Below are 25,820 nucleotides of genomic sequence, written 5' to 3' on the forward strand. Positions count from 1 at the left end.
CATCATCTCCACTCTGAAAGCATCCCATTTACTTGGGGAATCTGACCTAGTCGGGAACCTGATACCCACCGTAGAGGAGCCTGAGGAAGAAGAGGGAGACCTGTGGTGTCTCTTTTTCGCCTTCTTCAAAGAAGAAGACGATGACTGCCTCGATCAGCTTTCCAACCGAGACCTCTTCCCAACTGTTTATGTCGAGTCTCTAGATTCCCCGGATTTCTTTTCCTTCTTCGAAGACGACTTCGAAGCTTCCATCCCCACTGCCAGCTTCCCCATGCGTTCCCGGAGAGCTTTTTCCATCATGGACTGACAGGATCCGCAGTCTTTGGTACGGTGCCCAGAGGCCAGACACCAAAGGCAGACGCAGTGAGGGTCAGTTATGGACATTTTAGCCGCGCAGTCCAAACATTTTTTAAATCTCGACTTCGGGGTCGATGGTGTTGAAGATGCCGACATTTTTCGATAGAAAATCGAAGTGCGCCGTTAGTGCTCGAAGGAAAAGCTTTTGGAAAAATGGAACTGGAGCCAACAGGCGCTGCACAAGCTATTTATACTACTGATGAGATTGACGCTACACGGCGGCCCTCGCGGGACATCCACGCCAATGACATTGTTCACAGCGCCCTCTGCCGAGATATTTTTTTCTCTGAAGCAGCAAAGCTGGCGAGATACGAATATCAAAGATGAGGAATACGTGGGAGGACACAATCCATTGGAAAGATAGGTTTTGAGGGTGTGGCGTTGTGAAGGGGATGCAATTTCAAAGCGTATTTGTGTGTCATATGCGTATTGGTGGAACTGCACATTGTGTTTGCCAAGGATCTGTCCAATGAATTCAACATATAGGTTGAAGAGATGAGATAGGGATGAACCCTTCGGGACATCATACCGGACGAGGTGGGGTGTGATTGATAAGGGGAATGGAGACATAGTGTGTCCTGTCAGTGAGAAGGAAGGTGAACCACTCGAATACAATGCCAGAAAGATTCATCCTGTGGGCTCGAGTGTGTAATGGCGTGGTCAAGGGCATCTAAAGCTGCAGAGATGTCGAGGAGTAAAAGTAGTGCTGTGTGTCCTTTGTCTGTGATGTTGTGGAGGTATCAATCATATGAAGAGTAGCAGTCTCAGTGCTGTGTCCAGGCCGAAAGCCAGATTGAACGGGATTGACTAGGTTGTTTGTGGTGATGTGTTGTTGCAGTTGGATAATTACAAAGCGTTCCAGCATGCTGGCGAGGTATGGTAAAATGGTTCTTTTTTCGCCATTACCAGCATGGTTGTTCTTTGTCAGCCTTTCTTCTACGGTCCTGGGAGGGGGAGGCCTGTGTGTGCGTTTTGCCTTTGGCAGGAACCCTTGGGTGTCCCCACCTAGGCTTCAGTGTGTCTGGGCAGGTAGGAAGTGGGGGAGGAGTTGTTCACTCCCTGCCCTTTATCTGAGTGCCTGAATGGAACCAGCTTCCACTGGGAATCCGTCTGTCCTGATTGGATGAGAGATTGCAGAGGAGTTTGTGCTGGAAATGTATACAAGGTGAGGCTCCCGAGGTGAAAGACAAGTCGACCACTGGAAACTGAAGTAATTGAAGATGATGACCAGAGACGCATGCAGACCCTTTGCAACACCATGAAGCGACCACTGCTGTCCTGGCCCTGTTTTCTGTGCGACCAAGGAACTCCTAAGAGGATAACTCCTTCCCTTTGACTGGTGGGAATAACCAGTCCCAAGACGAACTTTGATTTGACCCATCTCCCGAGGTCCTGCGAGTTTCCAGAGTTGCAGAACCCCAATACCAAGAGACCTCCTGGCCATTTCGAGTGCATCATTGTGGAAAGGCCGAATTTGTCCAGGTCTATGCTGAGTCCTCAAGGACAGTACAGAGACACAATCCAACTCATCCAGACCCCCTCAGCAGAGTATCGGACTGGAGGAACCAGCGAAGATTGACCGGACGAATCACATTCTGTGTTGGTGCTGCAGAAAAGGCGACAAAACTGCACAGAGTGACCAGTAAAGTTGATGAAAGCCATGCCTGGGGTCCTCCCTCGAGACTGCTGCTGAGAGATCCCATCCATTGTCCTGCCTTTCGACACCAGACCAGACAAAGGAATCCAGAGGTTGGGGTTCAGCGCTGCCATATCGAGGAGAATCCAGTCACAATCCTTTCTTCTAACCTAAAGTACTGTGTGGAGAAAGGTATTGCTTACCTTGATCCGTGAAGTCGCTCCTGACTGTTGGAGTGCACACAGAGGTGTCCAGGGTAGCCCCCCTCTTACTGCTACTTGTGTCCCTTTAGCGAGTCCGTAACTGGGTATCCGACGTTGTTTAATCCTGCTACATCCAAACAACTAGAAACTCTAAAGTATCCACAGGAACCTTTCGTATTCTACTGCTTGACAAGACATTAAGCCCTCTCCGAACTGCCTTTAACTAGGGTTGCGTCTACGAACTTAAAAGACTTGCTGTGCAAAGAAACAAACTGCCTCATTACCGCCAGGTTTAAACTATCCAAAGTTGGGGGCAGCAGCTTCCCCGTTAAAGCGGCCCAGCTATGGAACTCCATGCCACCCCCACTCCGAGCTGATCAATCCTACCAGAACTTTAGAAACAATTGTATAAACTGGCTGAAGACATCCGATTACTAAGGCCTGCCTCCTTCTAACCTCTGTACATACATACACTCTCTTCAATGCCTCAGAAACAGCATTATGGCCTGCCCCTCTTAATGCTCTTTTCCCTCCATGGACATGTTACCTCTGCATGAACTTGCTCTACAAATGTTCCATGTACTTATTCTTCAACCCAAGTGCGAACTTGCGCTTGGCCGACCTGCAAAATGACATTTTAGGCACAAACCTCTCTACTTACTGCTATATGTACCTATGCCTATAGTTATGCCTCTAACTTAAGCTCTGACCTATAACCTGTACTCTAGCATACAACTCAAGCTGTGAACTTCCTTGTATGTTGTTGTTGTAACCTGTATTTTATTTTTTGCATGCAACTCAAGCTGTGAATTTCCTTGTAACCTCTGCGCCCTGATACCTCCGGGTCTGGTGTGCAATACAAATAACAAACAAACTGCCTCTGGGACCTTAAGCCTTGCTAGCATAACACTAACCAACTATTTTCCTTTCCAAAGTCACTATTTTATATGTGTATGCAGAGCAAATGTCTTTACCGTATTTCTGCTAAGATTCAAGAGTTAGTGTTATTACCAATAATACGATAGAACTGTCATTACTGTCAATAGCTGTAACAAATTTAACCGTGAGCAACTACAAACTAAGCAGTGGCCTTTGAAAAGTATTCTCAATTATTCCAAAGTGTTTTGGTTTATTGTGCTAAGTATTTTAAAGTGATTCTTGTGTAAATATAATAAATCTAAAGTTTAATATACATGTATTAGTTTTACATGTGCGTTACTATCTAACTTCAGTGTACTTACCTACAGCTCACATCTTCCTCTTATGATAAGCCTGACTGCTCTGCCACTCCACCAAGGTTCCACAAGTAGTACAGATGGATACTAAGAGTTTGGGGGAATCTACAAACCATTGGGATCGTTTTGTGAATTCCTATTTTCCAGATGCAATTGAATGCAGCTTGAGGTAGGCATGCATCATCCAGGAAGTTTTCAGGTTTTGTTTTGGCAGTAAGAGTGATGAGGGTGTCAATGGGGCGGAAGGTGTCCATTTGTTGGAATATTTGGGGTTGGGGGATGTGGGTGGGAGAGCTGAAGGGAGGGCTGTCCTGTGTATTTGTAGTTCACGAGGAAGTTGCATACTGCAGTGGATGCGGATGTGGAAGGTGGGGTTGGTTGTTTAGAGAGGGACTCAACGAGGTTGAATAGCTTCTGGGTACGATTGGTGGCAGATTGGAGTTCTTGTAAGTAATGGGAGGCTTTGGCATTGCATATTGTTGTTTTATATTTGTTGCAGCAGTGTCCGAGGGCTGGCCTGTTTGAGGGGAATGGGTTCTTTTGCTAGGTGTCTAGCTTCCTGCTTGAGAGGAGGGAACTGCTGAACCATAGTTTGTGGTGGTTGTGGGGTTTTTGTGATTTGAGGGGGTGCGATTTTGTAGAGTGCCTGTGTGATGATGGTATTGTATTGGTGGAGTAGGATGGAGGGATGTGCGTGTGGGGAGGGGGAGTGGTATGAGTGGTGCTAAGGCTATGTCTGTAATGTGTTTCGTTTCTCTTGCTGGGGGGCGAGGGGAATGTGCAGCAGATGGTGGGATTTTGTGTGGTATTGTGTGCGTGAAGGGGATTGTAAAGTTGTCCGACCACGATGCCTAGTTTCCAGGGTGGAGTCATGTTTCTGTAAGGAAGTATCTGGGGAGTGTGTGCTAACGAGTTCATTAATTTCATGTGTGTGAGCAGGTGCAGAATGGCAGTTGAGAAGAATGCAGGTGTATGTAAGTTGTTTTAATGAAGTGTTGTGGGGGGCGTGGCCTGGAGCTCATGGCGCACAGAGGCTGAATTGCCGAGCTCCGGCCGAGGCGCCGTTTCTAGATCCTGTTGCCGACCTAATCTACACTCTCGGAGACAGAAAAGCGACTCCGAGGACGGAGGAAGCGGTCCCCGACAAGGCAGAGCTGTTCCGCTGAGAAAACGGATCAACAGGACGCGAGGGACCGCACTCGAACCGGTCCCCCCTGCCCGTCCTTGACGACATCCAAGATGGCGGATAGCCGATGAATGCAGCCTTCCTTGGGGGCGAAGCCAGCCGCCGCCGCTCCTAAGGGCCCTCCTCCCGGAGCTTACTGGAACACACTGAGCCCCGGCCTGCCTCAAGAATACCGGCGAGACACGCCCCGGCGCCCCTCACCACACCAAGGACTGCCGTGGGGTTCCTGCCCCGAGGGGGATTGGGGTCGGCGCGAACCGCGAGCCGCCTGGAACTGGGGAGCGGCTCGTGTGGTCCGGAGTCTCCCGTCCAGAACTCCTTCCCGTCGCGGCCACGCCAAGCACGCCAAGCACACTTGCCGGGAAACCCGGGGGCTCGAGACTGCGGCCGGAGGCGGCGGGCCCCTGATTACCCGACCTCACTGAAGCGGAGGCGGATGGTTCAGGTGAGGAGCTGGAGGGAATCACCCATTGCGCCCATCATACGTGTTCCCCGAGACGCATCCAGTAGATGCGAAGGACCTCGCCACCGGACATAAATGTACAACAGACCCTTGACGCCCAAGCATATGCAATTGGGCCCGAGGCAAGGGAAGCCAACTTCTGGCTCTCTGTGTCGTCGGACATAATTCTGCCTCAACATACAAAGACTGGTACGCCCGCCCAGTCCTGAACTTATCCGGATCACCCCACAAATTGTACGCCTTGCCTCTGCAGCACGTCGGACAACTCACGACTTGAAGATGGCTGCCAGGAACAAAGGGAAACCAGCTACCATGGATTCATATGTTTCCACTAAATCCAAGACCTCCACGCAAACTCTCCCTCCGACCCCCGAACCGGCACAGGCAAGAGAGTGTGAAACAGCTGACAACCATACCCAAGTAATGGAGGCTATAGCTTCGCTAAGAACACACATAGACACTAAAATGGAGGAATTCAGATCCGACATCCAACTTATACGCCAAGATGCCAGAAACTTGTCTGAGAGGGTGAAAAACGCTGAGACAACCATTTGTGAAACGACTGAAGATACCGTAGCCCTGAAGGCCAAAGTCATAGACCTAGAAAGGAAGGTGATGGCACTAGAGACAAGATCTGAGGAAGCCGAGGGTCGGGCCAGAAGGGGAAATATCAGAATACTGGGAGTGCCCGAGGGAAGCGAAGGCCCGAATCCAACGGCCTACACTGAGTCTCTGATACTACAGGAGATTGGCGCAGCGAAGCTAACCCAAGGGTTCTCAGTCGAAAGGGCGCATAGGTCCCTCCAGAAGAGGCCTCCGCCTGGCTCGCACCCCCGACCCATAATCGCCAAAATACTCAACTTTCAGGACAGGGAGACCATCCTGAGGCATTCCAGAGAGGAAGGCCCAATAGAACGGGGTAACTCCAAAATCGCTATCTACCCTGATTATACCCAGAAAGTTCAGAGGGAAAGAAACTCATTTGTACCAGTGAAAGCGAGACTAAGACAGCTAAACCTGAAATACATGCTCCTCTACCCCTCGAGATTGAAGGTCATCTTCAAGGGAAGGGCGATATTTCTGGAAAATCCAACAGCCGCCAATATGTGGCTAGAAGATAACAACCTCGCAGAAGGGACGGACGCTCCCCAGACCGCATGAGATACGACCCCAAGGAGGGACACGCCAACCACAAGTGGCCGGACCACGGAAGGTAATCCAGCTAACAGTCAGCTATACAGAAACGGCCCTCGTTCGGCCTCGCCGCCAGGCGCCAGACCTATCCCCCGCAAACAACCTAGGTCGGGCCAATCACCTGTCTAACCTACCTCACGCCCGATACCCGGATGGGTCCTGACGGCTTGAGAGCGCCTGAGCACCACAATGACGATGTAATCGCTGGGCGCACCAGTTTGAGTTTTGTTAATTGTTTTGTTAGTTACACAGTCTACATGTCACTGACGTCGAAAATGGGCAAGAAAAAAGTATATTACGTCTCCGGGGGTGTGGAACCGGACTACCTTCGCCTGCTGTATCATAACTCACGACTAGGATTGATCCGAACGCCCGTTGAAGAGTGGCCCGCTGGGCCCGAAGCGCTGCCCCGATGGCGTCACATCTCAAAGTAATGACGTGGAATGTGAGGGGGATGAGCTCATATTTGAGGCGGAATCGAATACAGTCCTATCTCCGCAGGAAGAAAATATCGATTGCAATGTTGCAAGAGACACATCTCACGGAGGAAGCCATGTCTAAACTAGCCGAAAAATGGGCTGGGACCGGGAGAGGATCATCTTACTCCAAATACTCGAGGGGAGTGTTCACCTGGGTGAACCCGAATGTACCCTTCCAATTACAAGGATTCGAATCTGACAAGGAAGGAAGGTACGTGATAATGTGGGGTACTATTGAACAGACTCCAATTTGTTTAGTCAATTCATACTTCCCGCAACATGGAATACCTTCGCACCTCAAGGCAATATGCTCACGGATGACACACCATCGAAATAAGACCTTCATATGGGGAGGGGACTTCAATTGTGTCATAGATGGCTCTAAAGACAGGTCCACGCCACCCCCACACCCAAGAAACCCCGCTACGTCTGCCTTGACAGACGCGCTGGAACACCTTGACTTGGTTGACATCTGGAGGGAACAACATCCCGAAGAAAGGAACTACTCCTACTATTCGGCCCCACACAAGGTCTACACAAGAATCGACCACTTGTTTGTCGACAGAGAACAAGCCTCACTGGTTGAAACCACAATGTACTTGGGAAGATCAATCTCCGACCATTCCCCGCTGGTCATGCAATGGCAAATCGTAAGGCCTAGACCTCCAATCCCTATGTGGAGAATGCCCACGGCGACCCTCGCTGACCCTGTGTTTAAAGAAGACCTCGCCGAAAAACTTGAGGAATATATTGATATTAACAAAGGCTCAGTATCCACCTGGAGCACATTGTGGGAGGCCATGAAGGTAGTAATCAGAGGAGAAATAATATCCAAAGCTGGGGGCACTCGTAGACAACTGAGGGCCGATCTCGAAACACAGGAGGAGGAGATCCTACGACTGGAATCCACCTCATCCACTACACCAGAAGCTGAAGGGAGACTGAAGGAAGCCCGCGAGAAATGCCAAGCTTCCTGGGATAGACTGGAGAAGTTTGATTTTGCAACATACACCACTAGATCCCACAGGGAGTCCGACAAGCCCGGAAGGCTACTGGCTTGGCTGTGTAAGCGAGAACACCCCAAACACCTCCCAACGGAGATACTTGATGAAAAAGGGATACGGCACAGGACACAACTGGGTATCAATGAAGCGTTTGCCGAATTCTACTCCACGTTATACTCCCATGACACTCAAATACCCAGGGAGGATATTAGAGACACACTAGATGAGATAGGCCTCCCTAGAATAACCAGCGAACAAAGAGAAGCATTAGAATTGGAAATCACGGCTGAAGACGTGACTGCAGCAATAAGATCACTGGCCACCAGCAAGGCCCCAGGAAGCGATGGCCTTCCGCCCGAATTCTACAAAACGTATGAAGCCATTCTCACCCCGATTCTTCACGGGGTTTATCAGGAGGCTTATGAAAATGGGGTATTACCTAACACAATGAAGGAGACGATAATAATCCCCATGCTTAAACCGAACAAACCACCCAACGATTGTGACTCCTACCGCCCTTTGGCCATGTTAAATTACGACAGCAAGATTCTTACCACCATACTGGCCTGCAGACTTGCTAGGGTGGTCGGGTCCCTCATACACGAGGATCAGAATGGCTTTGTTCCAGGACGCAACACCACGGCCAACCTGAGACGGCTCCAGCATGTCATGGCCGAAACCCGTGAGAGCGGAGAGGATCTAGGGATTTTATCGCTTGACGCCATTAAGGCCTTTGATTCCATCTACTGGGAGTGGCTTATCGAGGTACTGAGAGGGTTTGGGTTTGGCGAAGGCTTCATCAGATGGATCACAGTGCTTTACAATTCTCCCGTAGCAAGAGTGAAGACCGGCCGAATGGTGTCTGAATCCTGGAAAATACAGAGGGGCACCAGACAAGGGTGTCCGCTGTCGCCCATGCTATATATATTGGGCCTGGAGCCGATTGCCATATACTTTAGGAAACAGTTTTTTGATGCAGGCATCTCGGTAGGCAACGAACACAATATAATATCACTGTACGCGGATGATGTGCTGCTATACCTGAGGGATCCCCAAGCCAACGCACCAATCACACTGGAAGTACTAGACAACTTTGTAAAATACTCTGGGATCAAATTCAGCAGACTGAAATCCTCAGCTTTCCCTTTGGCCAGCTTGAGAGGCCTCGATGAGGCAAAACTCCCGAATATAGGGATGAGGTGGCAAATCGACAAGTTCCGGTACTTAGGAATCAATGTGGGCCACACCCCAGAGATCACACACGACCACAACACTGAAGCAGCAATAACCAATCTCCGCAGATCTATGAAATTCTGGTCAAGACTCCCACTTGCGATGGTAGGAAAAGCAGCAATTATCAAGATGATAGTTCTTCCCCGTTTTTTATATTTCTTTGCTAACATATGCCACTATGTCAGACCGCCATTCTTTAAGAAACTGGAGTCACTCATCAAGGACTTCCTGTGGGGACCTACCAGACACAAACTGTCCTTAGCTACCCTATCCCTACCACATAAGGAAGGAGGAATACAACTCCCAGACCTCCAGCTGTACTATCTTGCGGCACAACTCAGCCATGTGACTAAGTGGATCTCAGACGAACCATCGGCTGAGCTGGGACTGATACGGCAAGCATCTCCCGAAGTACTTCCCAGAGAAACGCTTTGGAACCCATTACAACAGAAATCTGGTGCCCCCATGATTGTCGAACTTGGAAGGCAGATCTGGTCCAGAACTTGCTACATTAGGCAAGTGAAACACCCCTACTCTCCAGACAACCCCATCCTGGCTGACATATGCAAAACACAAACGGATCTTTCAATAGCCAGGAGATGGGAGGACGCTGGAATTTACACATGGGGAGATATGTTTGAGGATGGCGAGTTCAGGGACTTTGAATCCTTACAGACCAACGAAGGGCTACCGAGTGGCCAATTTCTCTGGTACCATCGTATTAAACAAATCGCCAAGAAAAACTGGAGCAGCTGGCCAGAGGAACCCATCCCGGACCCACTGTTGCAAGAAATGCATGACCTTACAGATGGCTGGAAACCCGTATCTCGATTGTATAAAAGACTCAATGACAAACCTAATCCCAAAAGCTCGGCGCTAAAGGCGAAGTGGGAAGTGGATCTTGAAACTGCACTCACAGACAAGGAATGGGAGAGAGTACTTTTACACCCCAAGAAGGTCTCGAGGAACTCTAGATTTGGTCAGATACAACTAAACGTTCTATACCGGACGTACATGACCCCGCACAGGGTGGCCTCCTTCAACAAACAGGCCTCCTCAGCATGCCCATGGTGTGGGAGTGACGGGGCTGATCTTATCCACATGTTCTGGACTTGTACCAAGGCAATGGCGTTGTGGTCCAGAGTACAACAGACCTGCACAGACGCTGGAATAAGCAGATATGCGTGGACTCCCGGAGAATGCCTATTAGGGACTTACCCTAGGCCAAGCAAATACAAACACGTCATAAAGCTGATGGATATCGCATGCATGCTGGCGAAGAGAACCATAGCCATGGCATGGAAGACACCAGGGGGACCGAGACATGAACGCTGGTTGAGAGAATTGGAGAGATGGACCGCAGCCGAAACCAGAGCCTGGCAGGATGGAGTCGTCTCTGGAGGAGACATGACGAGTGGCACCCTTGACTCTTGGAAGGCCCTACTGCGAGACATACACTTCAGCGCAGATCATAAACCCCCCTGAAGAACTGTACCACTATCACTAGACCCGAACTCAAGCATTGAAACACAGATGATGTCATCTCGATCACTGTCCCCTTCACTTCCCGAGAAATGGAACTTTTACCGGTGACATACCCGCCTGATTCAGACGCTTCTTTCATATGTAGACTGTTGTGGTTTAGTGTTAGAAGTTTTATTTTGGTAACTCCACACATTTCCAAATGCACCTAATATAAAAGCTATAGGAACGCGTTACAAATTACCCCACTCTAAAGTGTTGCAAATAATAGGATGAAAAGCATTTGGAGGCAGTTACTGTTGGTTATTGTTCGGTTAAAATGTTCTTATACTTGTGTTATATATTATACGTTGGCAATCATGCACATTGATGGTACCATGTTGATTTAAGAAATGCCAATAAAAACATTTTAAATAAATAAATTAATGAAGTGTTGTGTTGGAGTTTAATTTAAATGCCATTTGTGTGCTGTATGCAAGGCATTTTTGTGGCAACCTGTGGCCAACAGGGAACACGGAATGAAATAGAGAAGGCTATGGCAGAAACCCTTAGCTCTGTATTCCCTTTGATCTGGACGCTCGGACGAATGGACACCCAAAGGACAGTGATTATATACCCCAAGTAACCCGTTAGTAACTTTGTCAGAGGTCATGTGGGCAGTCCTTAGATCGATCCTAGATGTTTCTTGTGGATACCCTGACCTCTGCAGGCAGCCTTAGGCAGATGGAAAGAGTGACTCTGGTGGTGTTGAGGTGATCTCTGTTTCTCTCCCATCCCAGTTGAATCCCCTTTTGGAGGTGGACAAACCTTCCAACGATGGTGGTTCTGGGGTCAGAGGGCACAGGGTCAGTCCCTAGATCGATCCTGGAGGTTTCTTATCAGGCAGAAAGAAAGACCACTTCTGGTGGTGTTGGCTTGAGCTCAGCATTTATCCAGCCCAGTTGAAGCCCCTTTATAGCTCCAAATTGTCTCACGATCCTTGCACCAATCAAATAATCTATATTTTATGTTAAAAAGCTTCAGGATTTTCCATTAGAACACTTCTGTCCAGATTCCTATTAACTCCTTTCCCCAGGACTTCACTTATTATGATGAAAACGCTGCTGCTGGTGGCCGCGAGGACTGTGGCAAAGATGGCGGCTGAGCCGCGCTTACCCTTTTGAGGTGGTTCCTTCTGGTCCTTGTAGTGTTCGGCATGGGGTGGGGGGGGGCGACGCATAGTGAGACGCTGCAGTCTGCTGCAGCCTGGTGGAGGTGGGGATAGCATTCATCTGCCAGAAGCTGGGTAAAGCACCTGGCCCAGATAGGGTTCCCATTGACTTTTATAGGGATGGTACTAGAACAACCGCGAAGGGGAGGAGACTTAGTGAGGATGCTACTCCACAAAGAAATAGCGTGGATTGAACGCTTAGACACATTATCCCTGAGAGGGATGAACATAGAGTATGACTTGACTGTTTTTTTTTTTAGTTAATTGTGAAGCTAATTATGAAGTTAATTGGAGAAAATCCCCCTCTACCTCCAACAAGGAAAGATTCTCTTCTGACGCAGCTACTTTAAAGCAGCCATCACCAATACTAAAAGAGAGATCTGCAACGCCAGAATTCAGAATGCTAAATCTGGCACTAAAGAGCTCTTCTCTACTCTAAGAGAATTGGAGTATCCTGCGCCACCTACAGAAGATTGATTGAGGATAAGACCTGGTGTACTAATATCCAGAAAGCCTCATCAGACCAAATAGCCTTACTTCAAAAGAAAATTGAGACCAAAAAGAATAGCCTTGCTTCCAGTGTCCACTCATGCAAACCGCCTCCACCACAACTGCCTTATTGCCCTCCATTCCACTTCACCCCAGTAACCACTGATGTAGTAGCAAACATAATCTCAAACCTCAAACCTAGCTGCCAGGGAGACACTTGCCCATCTCCAGTTATCATGGAAGGCGCTAAAGAATTAGCATGCTTCATTACTGCCTTGATTAACTCATCCTTTAAAAACAATCTTAAAGAGGGGGGGGGCGCTGTTGCGCGGCATCAAAAATGGCCGCACCCTGAGAGCGCTATGCTGGAGGCTTGGGAATCCTGTCCCACCAGAGGTCAACGACGGGCTGCAGCCATGTAACACATTTCCTTGCTGCTGCGGAATAACCAGGGAACACTCGGTGTGCAGCTCTGTGAGAGCTGACAACGTCTTGCGGCATTCTGCTTCGGGGCCTGAGGCTGTTGTGGCTGCGTGGAGCTAGTGTGCCCCTGCCCCCGCCTTGTGGAGTCCGAAGTGTTGGAGGGTTGTTTGCGGCCCTCGAGGCCGTGGAGCCGCTGCCTTGCGGCGGGGGCGGTGTCTGGTGCGGTCCTTGCGGGCGCTGGCAGCCCGTGGCTCCGCCGTGTGCCGTCCTTGGGGTGAAGAGCGATCCCTCTGTCAGGAGCGGTGGCGCGGGTGCCCCTCCTGAACGCTTGGATGGCTCCGGCCCGCGGAGCCCGCCATCTGTAGGACCGCGGTGGACTTGCTGCCAGCCGGGGCTAGTATAGCCCGGAACCCGAGGAGAGGTGGGCGCGAGGAGGTGAGGGACCTGTGGAGGTGAGTGGAGCTCCCCCCTCCTACCTGGCATATTCCGTGCAGCGGGGGTTGCTGTGAGCCTGCTCTGGTGCCCACCCACGCTGTGGTACCCTGCAGTGAGGGACTTTGTGGGTTCCTCACCCACTTGGACTTGGCTTCCTGGGGCCACGTGGGGGGGGGGGTATCTGAAGCCCAGGACGGTTTGCTCTACCGGGAGGAGGGGTGGCCTTGTGGGGGATATGGGGTTGTAAACCCACTGCCCTCCTTCTCTGGTGGGGAGCGGGCTGCCCCCCCCCTTTCTGCAGAAGCTCTGGCTGAGGCTGGAGGCTTATTCCATGTGTGGACTGGTGGCAACTATGTTACCTGTGGGTCCGGAGCAAGATTCGGAGTGAGTCAGGCCTTGGTTGTGTGATGGACATAGGAGCCCTTGCCCATCTGCCCAGGCTGAATAGCTGGAGTGAGGAGTGCAACTTGTGGGTGGTCCTGAGGCCATGGGAGGGGGGCTTGGATCTTCGCCCACACCCCGGGTACATTAGCCCTTCAATACTCGTGGGTCCTGGCTCATTGGAATCCCTTCATCCTGTGCCTCGAGGCGAATTGGGTGCGGGCCCTTATCGATACACTCCATTCCCCCGGAATGGGTAACCAGAAATGACAATCCAAGATGGATAAATTTGTGAGGGCAGACCAATCCTCTGCTAGCCAGGAGGAGGAACCCGAGGACGTCCGCATCGACATATCTGCTTTAAACCAAACCCTGCTGGCCCTCAAGGGAAGTACGGACAGCCTGGGGGAACAAATTGACGCTCTAACCTGTAAGGTAGATGTGTCAGTGATACAAATAGAGAAACTGTGTAGAAGGATGGCGGAGCAGAGGATTGGGGAAGGGGAGGACAAGATCTCTGTTCTCCAAAGAGAGGTAGCATCCCTGCAACAGACAGTTGAGAAAATGACCACAAAAAACGATGACCTCGAAGGGAGAGCTAGGAGAAATAATGTAAGGATTACAGGGGTGGCCGAAACTACTCACATTGACAATATGGAACTTTTTGTTGAACAGCTCCTCAAAGAAGTCTTGGACAATCTTCCAGTCACCAATATGTTTATGGTTGAAAGGGCCCACCGTTCATTGGCGGCTAGACCTCCCCCAGGTGCCCCGGAAAGTTTATGGTTGAAAGGGCCCACCGTTCATTGGCGGCTAGACCTCCCCCAGGTGCCCCGGAAAGGGCTATTATAGCTAATTTTCAATTATAGAGATCAAGATACCCTGTTGCGCGTGGTGAGAGAGAAGAACCTGCAATGGGGCTCATCGACAATATGCTTATTTCCTGATTATAGCCAGCAGGTGCAAGATCAGAGGAAAACTTTCCTAAGTGTCAAGGCCATGTTGCAGAAGACGGGGATTTGTTCTTCAATGATGTATCCTTCTAAATTTAGGGTGGTACAGGTTGGCAGGGTATCCTTCACTAACCCTGAATCGGCTGAGAGGTTTGCCTTGAGCATTCCGGACCCCATGCCCCCCGCTCCAGCTACCCCTTGACCAAGAGGAGGCAGGTGTGTGCAAATGGTTTTATAATGGTGCACGGCGGATTCGTTCGACGGCCGATTAAGAACTCCCACTGCTATATGATCATAACAAATAGTACTTCCCCCTCGGTGGGTAACCAAAAAGTAACTTGTAACCATGGTATTGAGCCTCCGAGCTTTATGAGCCGCAGATGCCTCCAGCTTCCCCCAGAGCCCACCAGCCACTTAGCTTGTTTCTGATGAATGTTTGAGGGGTCTAGGGTGGAGGGTGCGGTTAGGGGGCCAGTAGATTGTTGTATGTGCAGATGGATATATGAGAACTGACACAAGTGTGGGTACAACTCATTTTCTAAATTTCACTGGTCTAATTTCACACCCATCAGTGTTCTCTCCCAGACTCAGGTGTGGTTGTTCTGGTATACTCGAACCAAGGGGATGGGAGGGGCGGGTTCTCCCTTTAGGATGTGTAACGCTCTATGCGCGTCCCGATCAGGTAAGACACTTTTATGGCCTTACATCAATTGACACCTCAGCGGCCACAGTTCCAGCAAATAATACCCATCGAGCCATAACGTGAGTGTCCCTGTCATGATGCCTACCCCTGGGGACCCAGACCAAGTCCAGCAACCCCGAAAGCAGGCATCAAGTTATCCCAAAGCAAGCCCAACAACCCCCGCTAGGGGCTATTTGGGTGCAGTCCTGGCGCCTATGGCGCCAGGCTCATAGATTAAAACTTACCTGATGCAGACCATGCTGCAAACTTACCTGATGCAGACCATGCTGCAAGAGCTCCAAGCCAAACGAGGCTTGGAACGGACTATTTTACCTAGGGACTATTTTTTTTACTCGGGTGGGGCTGGGGAGGAATACTTACCTGGGACTACTTTGGAGGCTATTTAAACCTCGCCCGAAGAGCAGCACACGCTTCGTGTTATTCTGCATCCTGCAGCGTAACGCTCACCGAGCATGCAAAAAGGGAGAAAGAAGGAGAAAAGGTTAGAACAAGAGCAATATATTTGATCCTTACCTGAATTCCCGATCCATCGCGTCTTCGAGCTGGAAGAAATAAGTTATTTTATGCGCGTCACCTCGCCTGCTGCAGCGCCGCGCTGAACTCACCGGCCTTCGCAGCATCTTCACATTTCACCGCATCCTCCTGCATGTTCCCGCCGCACTCCGGCACCTAAGGAGAAGACACGAACAGCAAGGTGACCCAAGGGAATACACAGAGGAATACCCCCCATAGACTTACCTGATTTTACCACCGGGGGTACTATTCTTCTTCACGGGTCGGCGCAGCTTCCACTGCATCCTAGCCGAACCCCGGCCCCTAAGGGGAAACAAAAGGACAGCAAGGTGAAACAAGGGACTAACAAGCGGAACCCTCCTCACCACAAAAGACTTACCTGATTTTACCGCCGGAGGCATTATTCCCCGAGACTTCATACTTTCTCTCAGCGCTTGAATAAGGGAGAAAGCAACAGGTTACATATGGACATTATTTTATCGAACTGTGTTGGATAATTCAAATCCTTACCAGAACATTACCGGTTGCCACGAGGAACTCTTCAGTAGGGTCAAACTGCAACCTGCAAGGAATCGGAGAAGAGTGAAAGTCAGGCATTTGAACTCTTACGAACTACATACTTACGGCGTCTTGCAGGGAATATCGGAGTCAATATTGTCCTTGAACTCACCAATTCCTTCGAGCCAGTGAAGCAACTGGTTATCTACGCGTCCCTGCGCTCAATGCAGGATGGCGAGCTCATCTTTTCAAATCATCAGGTGAGACTATAAGAGGGGACATCCAAGGTGATCAGTGGGGAGAACAGCAGGGTAGGAGGATTTACGCTCAACTCCACGGGTGGTTAATTCCCTTTCTCCATTTGCAGAAGAATATTCCTACGGGCCAAGCAAACAAAGCTAGGTGGGCCAGCCCAGTCCGTCATCTCGGCCCTACGCCTCACATTGGTGGAGATCGCAGCAGTCCAGTCCAAATCGACGCCTCTGTGGGAGCCAGGTGAGCGTAACAGTCCCCTCGGGGCCTTGTGCCCCTGCTACCTCTGACATAACACTGCTTACATGGAACATTCGGGGCTTTACAAACGCAAAAAAGACACGACTCATTTCCAATTATACGAGAAATCACCAGGTTAATGTGCTATTTTTACAAGAGACACATTTAGGGAAAGATCACAGGCTCCCCTGCCCTGTCTGGCTGGGGAATTCACAGGTATGGGTCCTCTTACTCTACACACTACTGAGGTGTTGTAATATGCATACATCGCTCCCTGGGATTCAAACTTCACAAACAGGTGTTGGACGGGGAGGGACTGTTTCTGTTGGTGGCCGGGGAGATCGCAACCCGGTCGGTCCTATTTATAAATGTTTATGGCCCTAACTACGATTCACCAGATTTCTTCCAGGCATGCTCGGAGCATTTCCGAATGTTCCTGGGATACGAGGTGGTGTGGGCGGGGGATTTTAATAAAGCCCTTTCCTCAACATTGAATAGGTCAGCGTCGACCCAAAGGCTGCTTCCCTGTGCAAAACAAAAATGGCAATCCTTTGCGTCTGATTATTCCTTGTTCGATGTTTGGCGACTGTGTCATCCTGACACGCGGGAATTCCCGTTTCACTCTAGTGTGCATGGGAGTTCGTCCAGGATTGATTATGTTTTTATGTCTCCGGACCTGACCCGCGTGGTAGACAGGGCAGTGATTCTCCCAAGTACTCTTTCGGATCACTCCCCGGTTCTTGTGAAATTCAGGGGTCCTCCATCTCTCCCCCGGCAACTTCATTGAAGGTTCTGGGCCCGGGCGCTGGAAGACTTGGTGTTCCAGGAGGGGCTGCACCAGGCCATTACAGTATTTTTCCAGCTGAACGCGGCGTCCGCTCCTAACCTAGGGGTTGTATGGGAAACTTTTAAGGTGTTCTTGCGAGGCTGGTGTATGTCACAGGAGGGGGGGTCCTTAAAAGTATCCGCAGAGCGATTGCGCGTAAGGAGAAGGAAATTAAGAACTTGGAGCTCCTTCAGGGGAGAGAGGACTCTCCAGATCTTCAGGCTGACCTTGCGGCGAGGGAACGGGAGGTCTGTGCTCTGATGGATGGAGAAGAGCGATTTTTAGGTGACCCGGTCGCAACTGTGAGATACAGGGAGGGAGATCGCCCGAGTAGAACCCTTGCCTGGGACATTAGACAGGAGAGTCGACTGGAGCCTATACTAGAGGTGGAGAGCCTACCAGAGATGTGGTGGAGATAAACAAGATATTTCGCCAATATTATGAGCAGTTGTATACTGCCCATAGCACTGCTGGGCATGACGACATTATGCAATTTCTTGACAGGGTCGCCCTGGGTTGGCTTGATTCGGAGCTGGGTGGGCTTCTTAATGACCTCCCCACGGAAGAAGAATTCTGCAGGGTGATAAAGTCGCTCCCGTATGGTATCGCCCCCTGTCACTGATAAACACTGACAATAAAATCATTGCGAAATTACTCGCGGATCGGCTTCTTCCCCACATGGCCGCTCTGATCCTCCCAGCTCAGGCGGGACTTATCCCGGGACGATCCACCCAGAATAATCTGCGTAGAATATTCACCTTAATGCACAATGTGAACCCAGAGGTCCCTATCGCGGTGGTGGCCTTGGATGCGGAAAAGGCGTTTTATTCAGTGTAATGGCCTTTCCTGTTCGTGGTCCTAAGCCGCTTGGGCGTTGGGTGCACGTTTCTTGGTTGGATCTGCCTTCTTTACTTAGCTCCGTGGGCGAGGGTTTACACAAACTATATTCAATCCGCTCCCATTTATCCAACTCTGGGCACTAGACAGGGTTGCCCCTTTTCCCCTCTTCTATTTGCCCTGGCTATTGAGCCAGTGGCTTGTGCTCCGAGAGAGTTACGCTCCCATTGCGGAGTGACAATCCGCTCACATGTATCTATTGTCTCTCTCTACACGGATGATATGCTGTTATATATAAAGCATCCTCGGATAAGCCTACAGCCCGTGATGGAGGAGATAGCTGCATTTGGTGTTTTGTCCGGGCTACAGATAAACTGGTCTAAATCGGAGGTGCTCCCACTTACACCAGGGGTTGCCCCGCAGGATGTGGTTGAGGCCTTTAATTGGTGTCCGCAGGAATTCGATATCTGGGTATAAGGGTGTCCACTTCCCCTACACTACACTATTGTATGAGGAGAACTACGTCGCTACATTGCAACATCTGGAACATTATGTAGACACTTGTGTTCACCTCCCCATTTCCCAGGCGTTGTTTTACCAAAACTTTGATATGTTTTTAACAATGTCCCGGTATGGCCCCCTGCATCGTTCTGGAGCCGCATAAAGACCTTGATGTCTAGGCTGATTTGGGCAGGGAGATGACCCTGCATCTCCATGCGTTTAATGTGCTACCCATGTGCCCGGCAGGGGGGGGGGGGTGGTTCGAGTATTGAGGTTCCCAACCTGTTTCTTTACTATTTAGTCGCTCAGATCCAGTACTCAATCTGGTGGTGGTCACCAACAAATAATTCTCCACATTCGCAGCTTGAGAGGTTGATTGCCCAAACAGATGACCTTAGAGGCTTCCGTTGGGCCACTCGGGAGCGCCACCTGAAGGCCGAGGTCCAACCCCTAGAGTTCACGCTCAAAGCCTGGGATCACCTAGCAAAGTGGGTCGAGACGGGTCCGTGGTATTCACCCATGATGGCCATATACAGGGTCCGGGGGATTACTCTTACATTTGAGCACATCTTCATTCGACATTTTCAGAATTTGCAAATCTACACCCTAGGCGATGTGGCACCTCAAGGGAAATTTATAACATGGGAGGACCTTAAGGCCAGGGGCGACTGGACTCCGATCACCCAGTTGTTGTATTTTCACCTCCGTGAGGTACTGAAACCGAGGTGGCCTGACTTTCCAAATGCCCCTGAAGCTGCCCCTATTTTAGAGTATATTGTAGTCCCACCCTCTCCCAGAAAAGTGATTTCTTCCTTGTACAGCCTGACTCGGGGGCTTGGGTCTCCTCCCTCTTCCTCATGTAAGTTCAAATAGGAAGACAGTATGGCTCGCTCACTGTCTGAGGCTCAATAGAAACTCATACTAACTCAGACTAAATCGATTTGTAACAACAATAGATTTCGCCTGATTCACTTTAAATGTTTACATCAACTGTACTATTCTCCTCTCTCTTTACACAAACTGTTCCCACTCAGATCTCCTAGTTGTAAGAGATGTCATCAATCCCCTGCCGATTTTTACCATGTAGCCTGGTCCTTTCATCATGTTCAAATCTTTTGGGCGGCCGTTGCTGAAGTGATGGAACAGGTGTTGGCGGCCCTGATCCCTTTTACTCCGGAAACATGGATGCTGGAATGGGTAGAATTACACGCAAACAGTGATAAACAATTGGTTGGCATGGCTTCTGTGGTCGCCAGGGCACTGGTGGCTTGTGCATGGGGGTAACCTACTGCACCTTCATTACATCAATGGGTGAACTTCATGTCGATGTGGGAACGTAGGGAGACGCAATACAACCAAACGCTCCCCTCCAATAGTAGACCCAAGGACTATTGGCAGGCCTTCAGAAGCAACATGGCTCGGGAGTCGGATTCCAAGAGCGCCCTTTCGTCGCAAGAAAATGTGGAAGTCACCTCTGGGTTATGTTAAGGATTATCAGCTCTAAAGGCTGTTCAGAGTCTGCGCTGTGCCATAGGTCTGTTGGTTTTTATCTAATTATGGTATTGAGGTATTCTAGGCCTAGTGTCTCAAGTTGTTAGGCGCATCCAGACGCGTTAATGCTGCATGTATATATAACCTGGTGGGGGGGTGAGGGGGGAGGCTATGTCCCAAGGTGGGACATTGTTAAGTGTTTATCTTCTTTAAGTTTTACTTGGTTGTGCCTGGCCTGTTGTATGGTGTGCAACTGGAAAAACAAATTAAAAAATAGTTTTAAAAAAAAATACAATCTTAAAGAGGCTTGGGTCATGCCTCTCCTAAAAAATTTTTTTTAAAACAACCTAGATCCAAACATACAGACTAATTAAAGGCCTGGATGGCTACACACAGCCTCTGCCTAAACAAGGAAAAGACGGAACTTCTGATCGTAGGCACCCAAGTCTGTCTAAACAAACTTGACCCTTGATATAAATCCTTCAACATTGATGGCAATATCAAAGTTGCCAAAGAGGTTAAATCCATTGGTGTTTACTTCGACTCAACCCTCTCCCTCAAAAAACAAGTAAACTCTACAGCTTCCACCACAGCTTACACCAACAAACTAATCGATGCCGGCAAACCCTTTTTGTCCACACGCAGCTGCCTCACGCTAGCCAGGGCTTTGATTTTGTCCAAACTGGATTACTGTAACACCCTATTCCTAGGCTCTACTAATCGTAACCTAAATAGATTGCAAGTTCTCCAGAACAACGCCCTTCGTTGTGCCCTGAACATACCACGCTCCAGTCATATCTCGACCATCAGACAAGACTCATACTGGTTACCAGTTTGCGGCAGAATTAAACTTCGCACACTTGTCATTCCACACAAATGCCTATCAAATTCAGCCCCCCAATATTTTACCAACATATTCTCAAAGCGCCAATCTGTCAGACCTACCAGATCACCCTACCTACACTGCCTCAATATACCCAAGTATAAACTGAAAACGGTAGGGGGGCCGAGCTTCCGAGTATTAGCAGCCAAGTGCTGGAACACCCTCCCCACAGCCATCAGAGCCTAACCCTCTTTCTGGGCGTTTAGATCCAAAGTGAAAGACTTGCTCTTTGCCCAGCTACATTAGTTCACCGTTTCATCCACACCTGAATGGAATTATCCTTCCCTACCACTGTGCAACTACTACCCATCCCCTGTCTTTACTCTCTTCGGCACCTTCTCTATTGCTATATTTATTGCTCACCAATTTGGCGCACACCTTTCTCCTGCCCAACGTATCCTTGTGACCTACTCTTACCTGTATTAACTTGCTATATTGTAGTCATGCTATGTAGACCATCTTGTAACCCGGTCCGTCTATCATGCCACATGCCTTGATGCTGCAACCTGGTTTGTACGCGACATCACATGCCATGTCACGTCACATGCCATGCTGTTGCAACTCTAACTGTAACAACCCATATATGTTCAATCGCCCAGAGTTAGGTGCGCTCTACAAATAATAAACTAAACAATACTTATTGATAATATTTTTTCTGCTATTTGTTCCTTTTGGTAGCGCCTTCTCATCAAACAAAAGCGTATAATACTAGGTGAAGCCTGTAACATTGACCCATGCGCTTGTACTATACCATGCTTGATAATTGGAATTATATCTTATTAATATCTTTTACGTCAAGCTCATCAAAAAGACTTTATGCCATGGTTGTATAGTTCTGATTTACAAAGGACCACATTGTCTATTTTATGTTGAACTCCACAAAAGGGTACAGGCACGAAATATGTGCATAAAACCAGGTTGACACTAGGGAGGTATAGTGGCGCACTTGCCAAGTTTACCGCAGAGCATTGAAATGGGGCCATGCGTGTTTCTCTCAAACCATATACTGCTCAGGCACAGCAAGCAGCGATGTATGGAGCAGAGTTGTGGGGGCAGACCAACATACGAACATACACATCCTGGCAGTTGTTGAAATCAAGTATCTGAAGAAGTTACTGCGAGTGCCCATCTGCTCCCCAAGCCTGATGGTGCATCTCAAAACGGGCATGCAGGGAATAGAGTCTGCCTGCCAATTGTGTCCAACTCTCTACTGGGTCCGGCTGTTGTCTACTAAAAGTTATTTAAATATAGAGAAGCACTGCAGAATGTGGTATCCCAGCAATGGGGCATGAATCTGAAGTGGGCAGTCCATGTAAAGAGGAGCCTGATGGATCTGGGTCTCTTTTGGAGCGACCTACATGCTAATCCACACATTGTAAAATTACAGTTAAAACCGCAGCATTGGCTCTGATGCAGCGGGATACTCGGGCTAGACCTACAACCTCCCGAATCCCTAACACGCAACCTCACAATCAAGACAGAGGAGGGGTTTCAGCCATACCTGGATCTCGTCAGTCCTATGACTGAAAGGTCCCTGTATGTGAAATTTCAATTTGGGTTCCTGCCTACAGCAGAGTTGATGCACAGATGGGATGCTGATGCTTCATCTATGTGTATCCTTTGCAGTGGCGGCTTTGAGGATCTGAAACATCTGATTTTATTGTGTCCTGCGACATTGCCCCTGAAGAGGCATTTCCTAAAACCACTCTTTGGGCGGCGTGGATGTAGATGTACAGATGGGACAATGACAATCTGCCTAAATGCAGCTAATATTCCGGCAGTGCATGCCACAAGCCAATATCTGAAGTGGGTTTGGAGGATACGTATGAGTAAACTTCAAGGTCTATGATACCAATCAGTTTCAACACCTCTGCTTGTATATTACTGTTATATGTGGATTATTGTTTAAAAATCGGTGACAAGGCAGGCGCTCTGTTGCCAGTCAAGTTTTCCTTCATTAGCTTCTCCTCCAAACGCACGTTTTCATGACTCCATCAATCTTCAGGGAGGCTGGGTTTCTTTGCTTTTTCAGGCGTGTCTTCATTTCCTTTTCAGGTGTGGCAAGTTAATTGACTCTAAGGATTCTGGTACTTGGAGAAGTGCACATCACAGTACCTTCATAAAAAACAGGTGAGAGAACAGAGTGTGCACTGGAGGGTCCAAGAGTTTCCTGAAAGGTTTCAGCTTTATCCAGCAAACATACGATCGCCAAGTTTTTAAGCACATTTTGTGCCCGATAAAGAAAAAAAAGTACTGATAAACACAGGCCTAATCGTTTTTTCGCCCTCAATTTACCTTCGACAATACATAATCTTGGCCAATCAGGTGAATACAGCTCTAAACGATGTAACATTTTTGGTAAAACCATCCCTTTGTAAAATCTTCTTACGGGAATCAGTGAAAATGTACATAATTTAAAGTAAATCTTGCGCATCTGAGCATATAGGGGCAAATGTTTTATCTCAATTCTTGTTCCAATAGCAATATTATTAACCTTTTCAGAAGTAGAATACCCTAGATAAGTGAACTTTGGAATTATATTTAGAGATTCTCCATCTATCAAACAAGTGTTAATTCTTAAAACAGTTTACTTACATGTAAGCAACAATGTTTTACTCAAAGAGCAGAAAAACATTTCAATAGAATTTTTAAGTGATATTTGCTTATTGATTATTCATTGATTTAGAATGTATCAGACACTAACCTGCTTCTCCTGCAGGATGAGTTGCCCTTAACTGCTTTCTCACTTTTACCAGTTGGAGAGTCAGGTGGGCTAAATGGAATCAATCTGTTTCCTAGCTTGTGGGTCATTCGCTCCCACACTCTGAACACAGGGCTGAGAGAGTTTGCCCTAACAGGACATACACTCTGTCTTGCACCAGGGCTACCATACATGCAGAGACTGAACGTTTCCCCGAACTGGAATGAGGGTAGCCCCGGAATGGTTTGGCAAGCTTACAAAAGAGATAAAAAGCTTGACTGGTAGTTGACAGTCTCCTAGGCCAAATGCCAACGGACAAATCGTTGAAGGAAGCATTCTTTTGTTGTGGGATATCAAGTCTATTCCTGCAATATAACTACAGGAAGCCAAAATAAATGCCACTTATTTTTGACGGTAGAGTCCAACTCACCTTTGGAAGGACAAACACGGACGTCTGATCCTTCTGAGCCAGACCAATCCGCGGAATCCATCTCGTCCTCTTGTTGCATCTGAAGTAACATGTCTGGGTGGATAGGAGGATAACCGTCTGTGCAGAGAATACAGGAGGGTTAAACAAATGACATACTTTTCTTTCCACAGGAAAAAAGGTAATGGAAACATTTAAGCTGACCCTTCTAGATCACTAGAAATGCTCCCAGGAACGGTTTGCATCGTGTATAGCTTTTCTGTTACAGAAAAGCATCAGTCATTTTCTGATCAGACCATTCTAGCCCAAATTCCCAGGCCACAGGTCAAGTACAGTCTGTAAGCAGAGCCAACAAGGAGACCTCGTCTAGATATGCCTACCTAATGTATGAAGTGGTAATTCCAGAAAGACCCATTGGTCCTTATGTTCGGGACTGAAGAAATGACAACAATGAAGTGAAAATGAGTCAAAGGATGCTAGTTGGCTTGTGCAGCGGGGGAAATCGCCTAACGGTTCAGCCCCAAATGTTCCTTTTGGGGCAAGGTTGGACTGTTTTGCAAGGTTAGCCTTAGTGATTTAGAAGCAATCCCTTAACATTTTTTTATTTTCGTCACAGAGTGGCATCTCGATTGAAAAGCAGCTTCCATGTAGTAATACTAAAAATAAATGGCAGACAAAATACCCTTTGATTTGCATCAGATGTACTTACAGGAGGCAGATTCATTAATACCAGCTGTTCTCTCTAGTTCCTCTGCATCCCAGAGATTGGTCTCTTCCCGTATATTAATCCGAACTGACGTGTCAGGATTGACCATTGGATAGCCTGTCAAAATGATATGAATGCATGATTTATTAGAAGGAGAGTAATAAATAGAAAACGTCTACATCAATAGTTTCTCGAAGGATTATTTAGTTTAATATATCGTAAAGCAATTATTTTTATATATCCAAGTTTAGGAAGAAATAATTGCTATTGCTTTAAGTTTTTAAACCAATAACATACAGAAATACATACAACAATCTTAATACAAGTCAGTAAGGAGCTGAACTGAACAAATAATGAGACTCAATTCAAATGTAATCTAACCCATGCCTATAGCATAGCTCCAGTGCAGACATTTGAACAGGATGAACCACAGAACATCTGCGGTAGCACAACTTTATTGTTAATTAGGTGCCTACAGTATTAAAATTGAGATTAAGGCACGAGACAGAAAAGACAACAGGAGCTAGGGGAAGGGGAGGGACTGAGGATTCATAGGTGCTGGGAGGATTTTTCACAACAACCTGGCATAGGGTTTGGAGAGACTAAACTTAGACGACCTTCAGGGCTTCCACCAACTTAGACCAAACTTCTCAGTCATAACGTGACTGAGCAGGAAATGCTTAGATTAAGGAGGGGTGGAAAATGGGGGGAAAAGTGTTGGGTTAAATCTCATGTCCTAAAGTTTTATAAGGAATACCATTTACCTTAAAGGGGTAGTTTGGTCAGAAATGTTTTTGGGCCAATCGATCAGGCCTATTTTTTAGAGCATACATCGATCGTTCTGAAAAAAACATTCCAATGCAATTTACCCATGTTTTT

General features: G+C 48.3%; 1 protein-coding gene across 2 annotated transcripts in view; it reads right to left on the reverse strand.

The window, feature by feature from the left end:
- The window catches only part of LOC138510510 (zinc finger protein 777-like), a 367,312-nt gene that overhangs the window by 131,557 nt on the left and 209,935 nt on the right, over positions 1 to 25,820 (reverse strand). For both annotated transcript variants that reach the window (XM_069626210.1, XM_069626209.1), the window contains exons 4-5: positions 24,945 to 25,058; positions 24,239 to 24,355 (exon numbers count right to left, since the gene is read on the reverse strand). In XM_069626210.1, coding sequence (XP_069482311.1) covers positions 24,239 to 24,355; positions 24,945 to 25,058 — 231 coding nt within the window. The remainder of the gene's footprint in view (positions 1 to 24,238; positions 24,356 to 24,944; positions 25,059 to 25,820) is intronic.

The sequence above is a fragment of the Ambystoma mexicanum genome, chromosome 6p, assembly GCF_040938575.1.
Source record: "Ambystoma mexicanum isolate Mex_15411 chromosome 6p, UKY_AmexF1_1, whole genome shotgun sequence".
In the NCBI taxonomy this organism is placed as follows: domain Eukaryota; kingdom Metazoa; phylum Chordata; class Amphibia; order Caudata; family Ambystomatidae; genus Ambystoma; species Ambystoma mexicanum.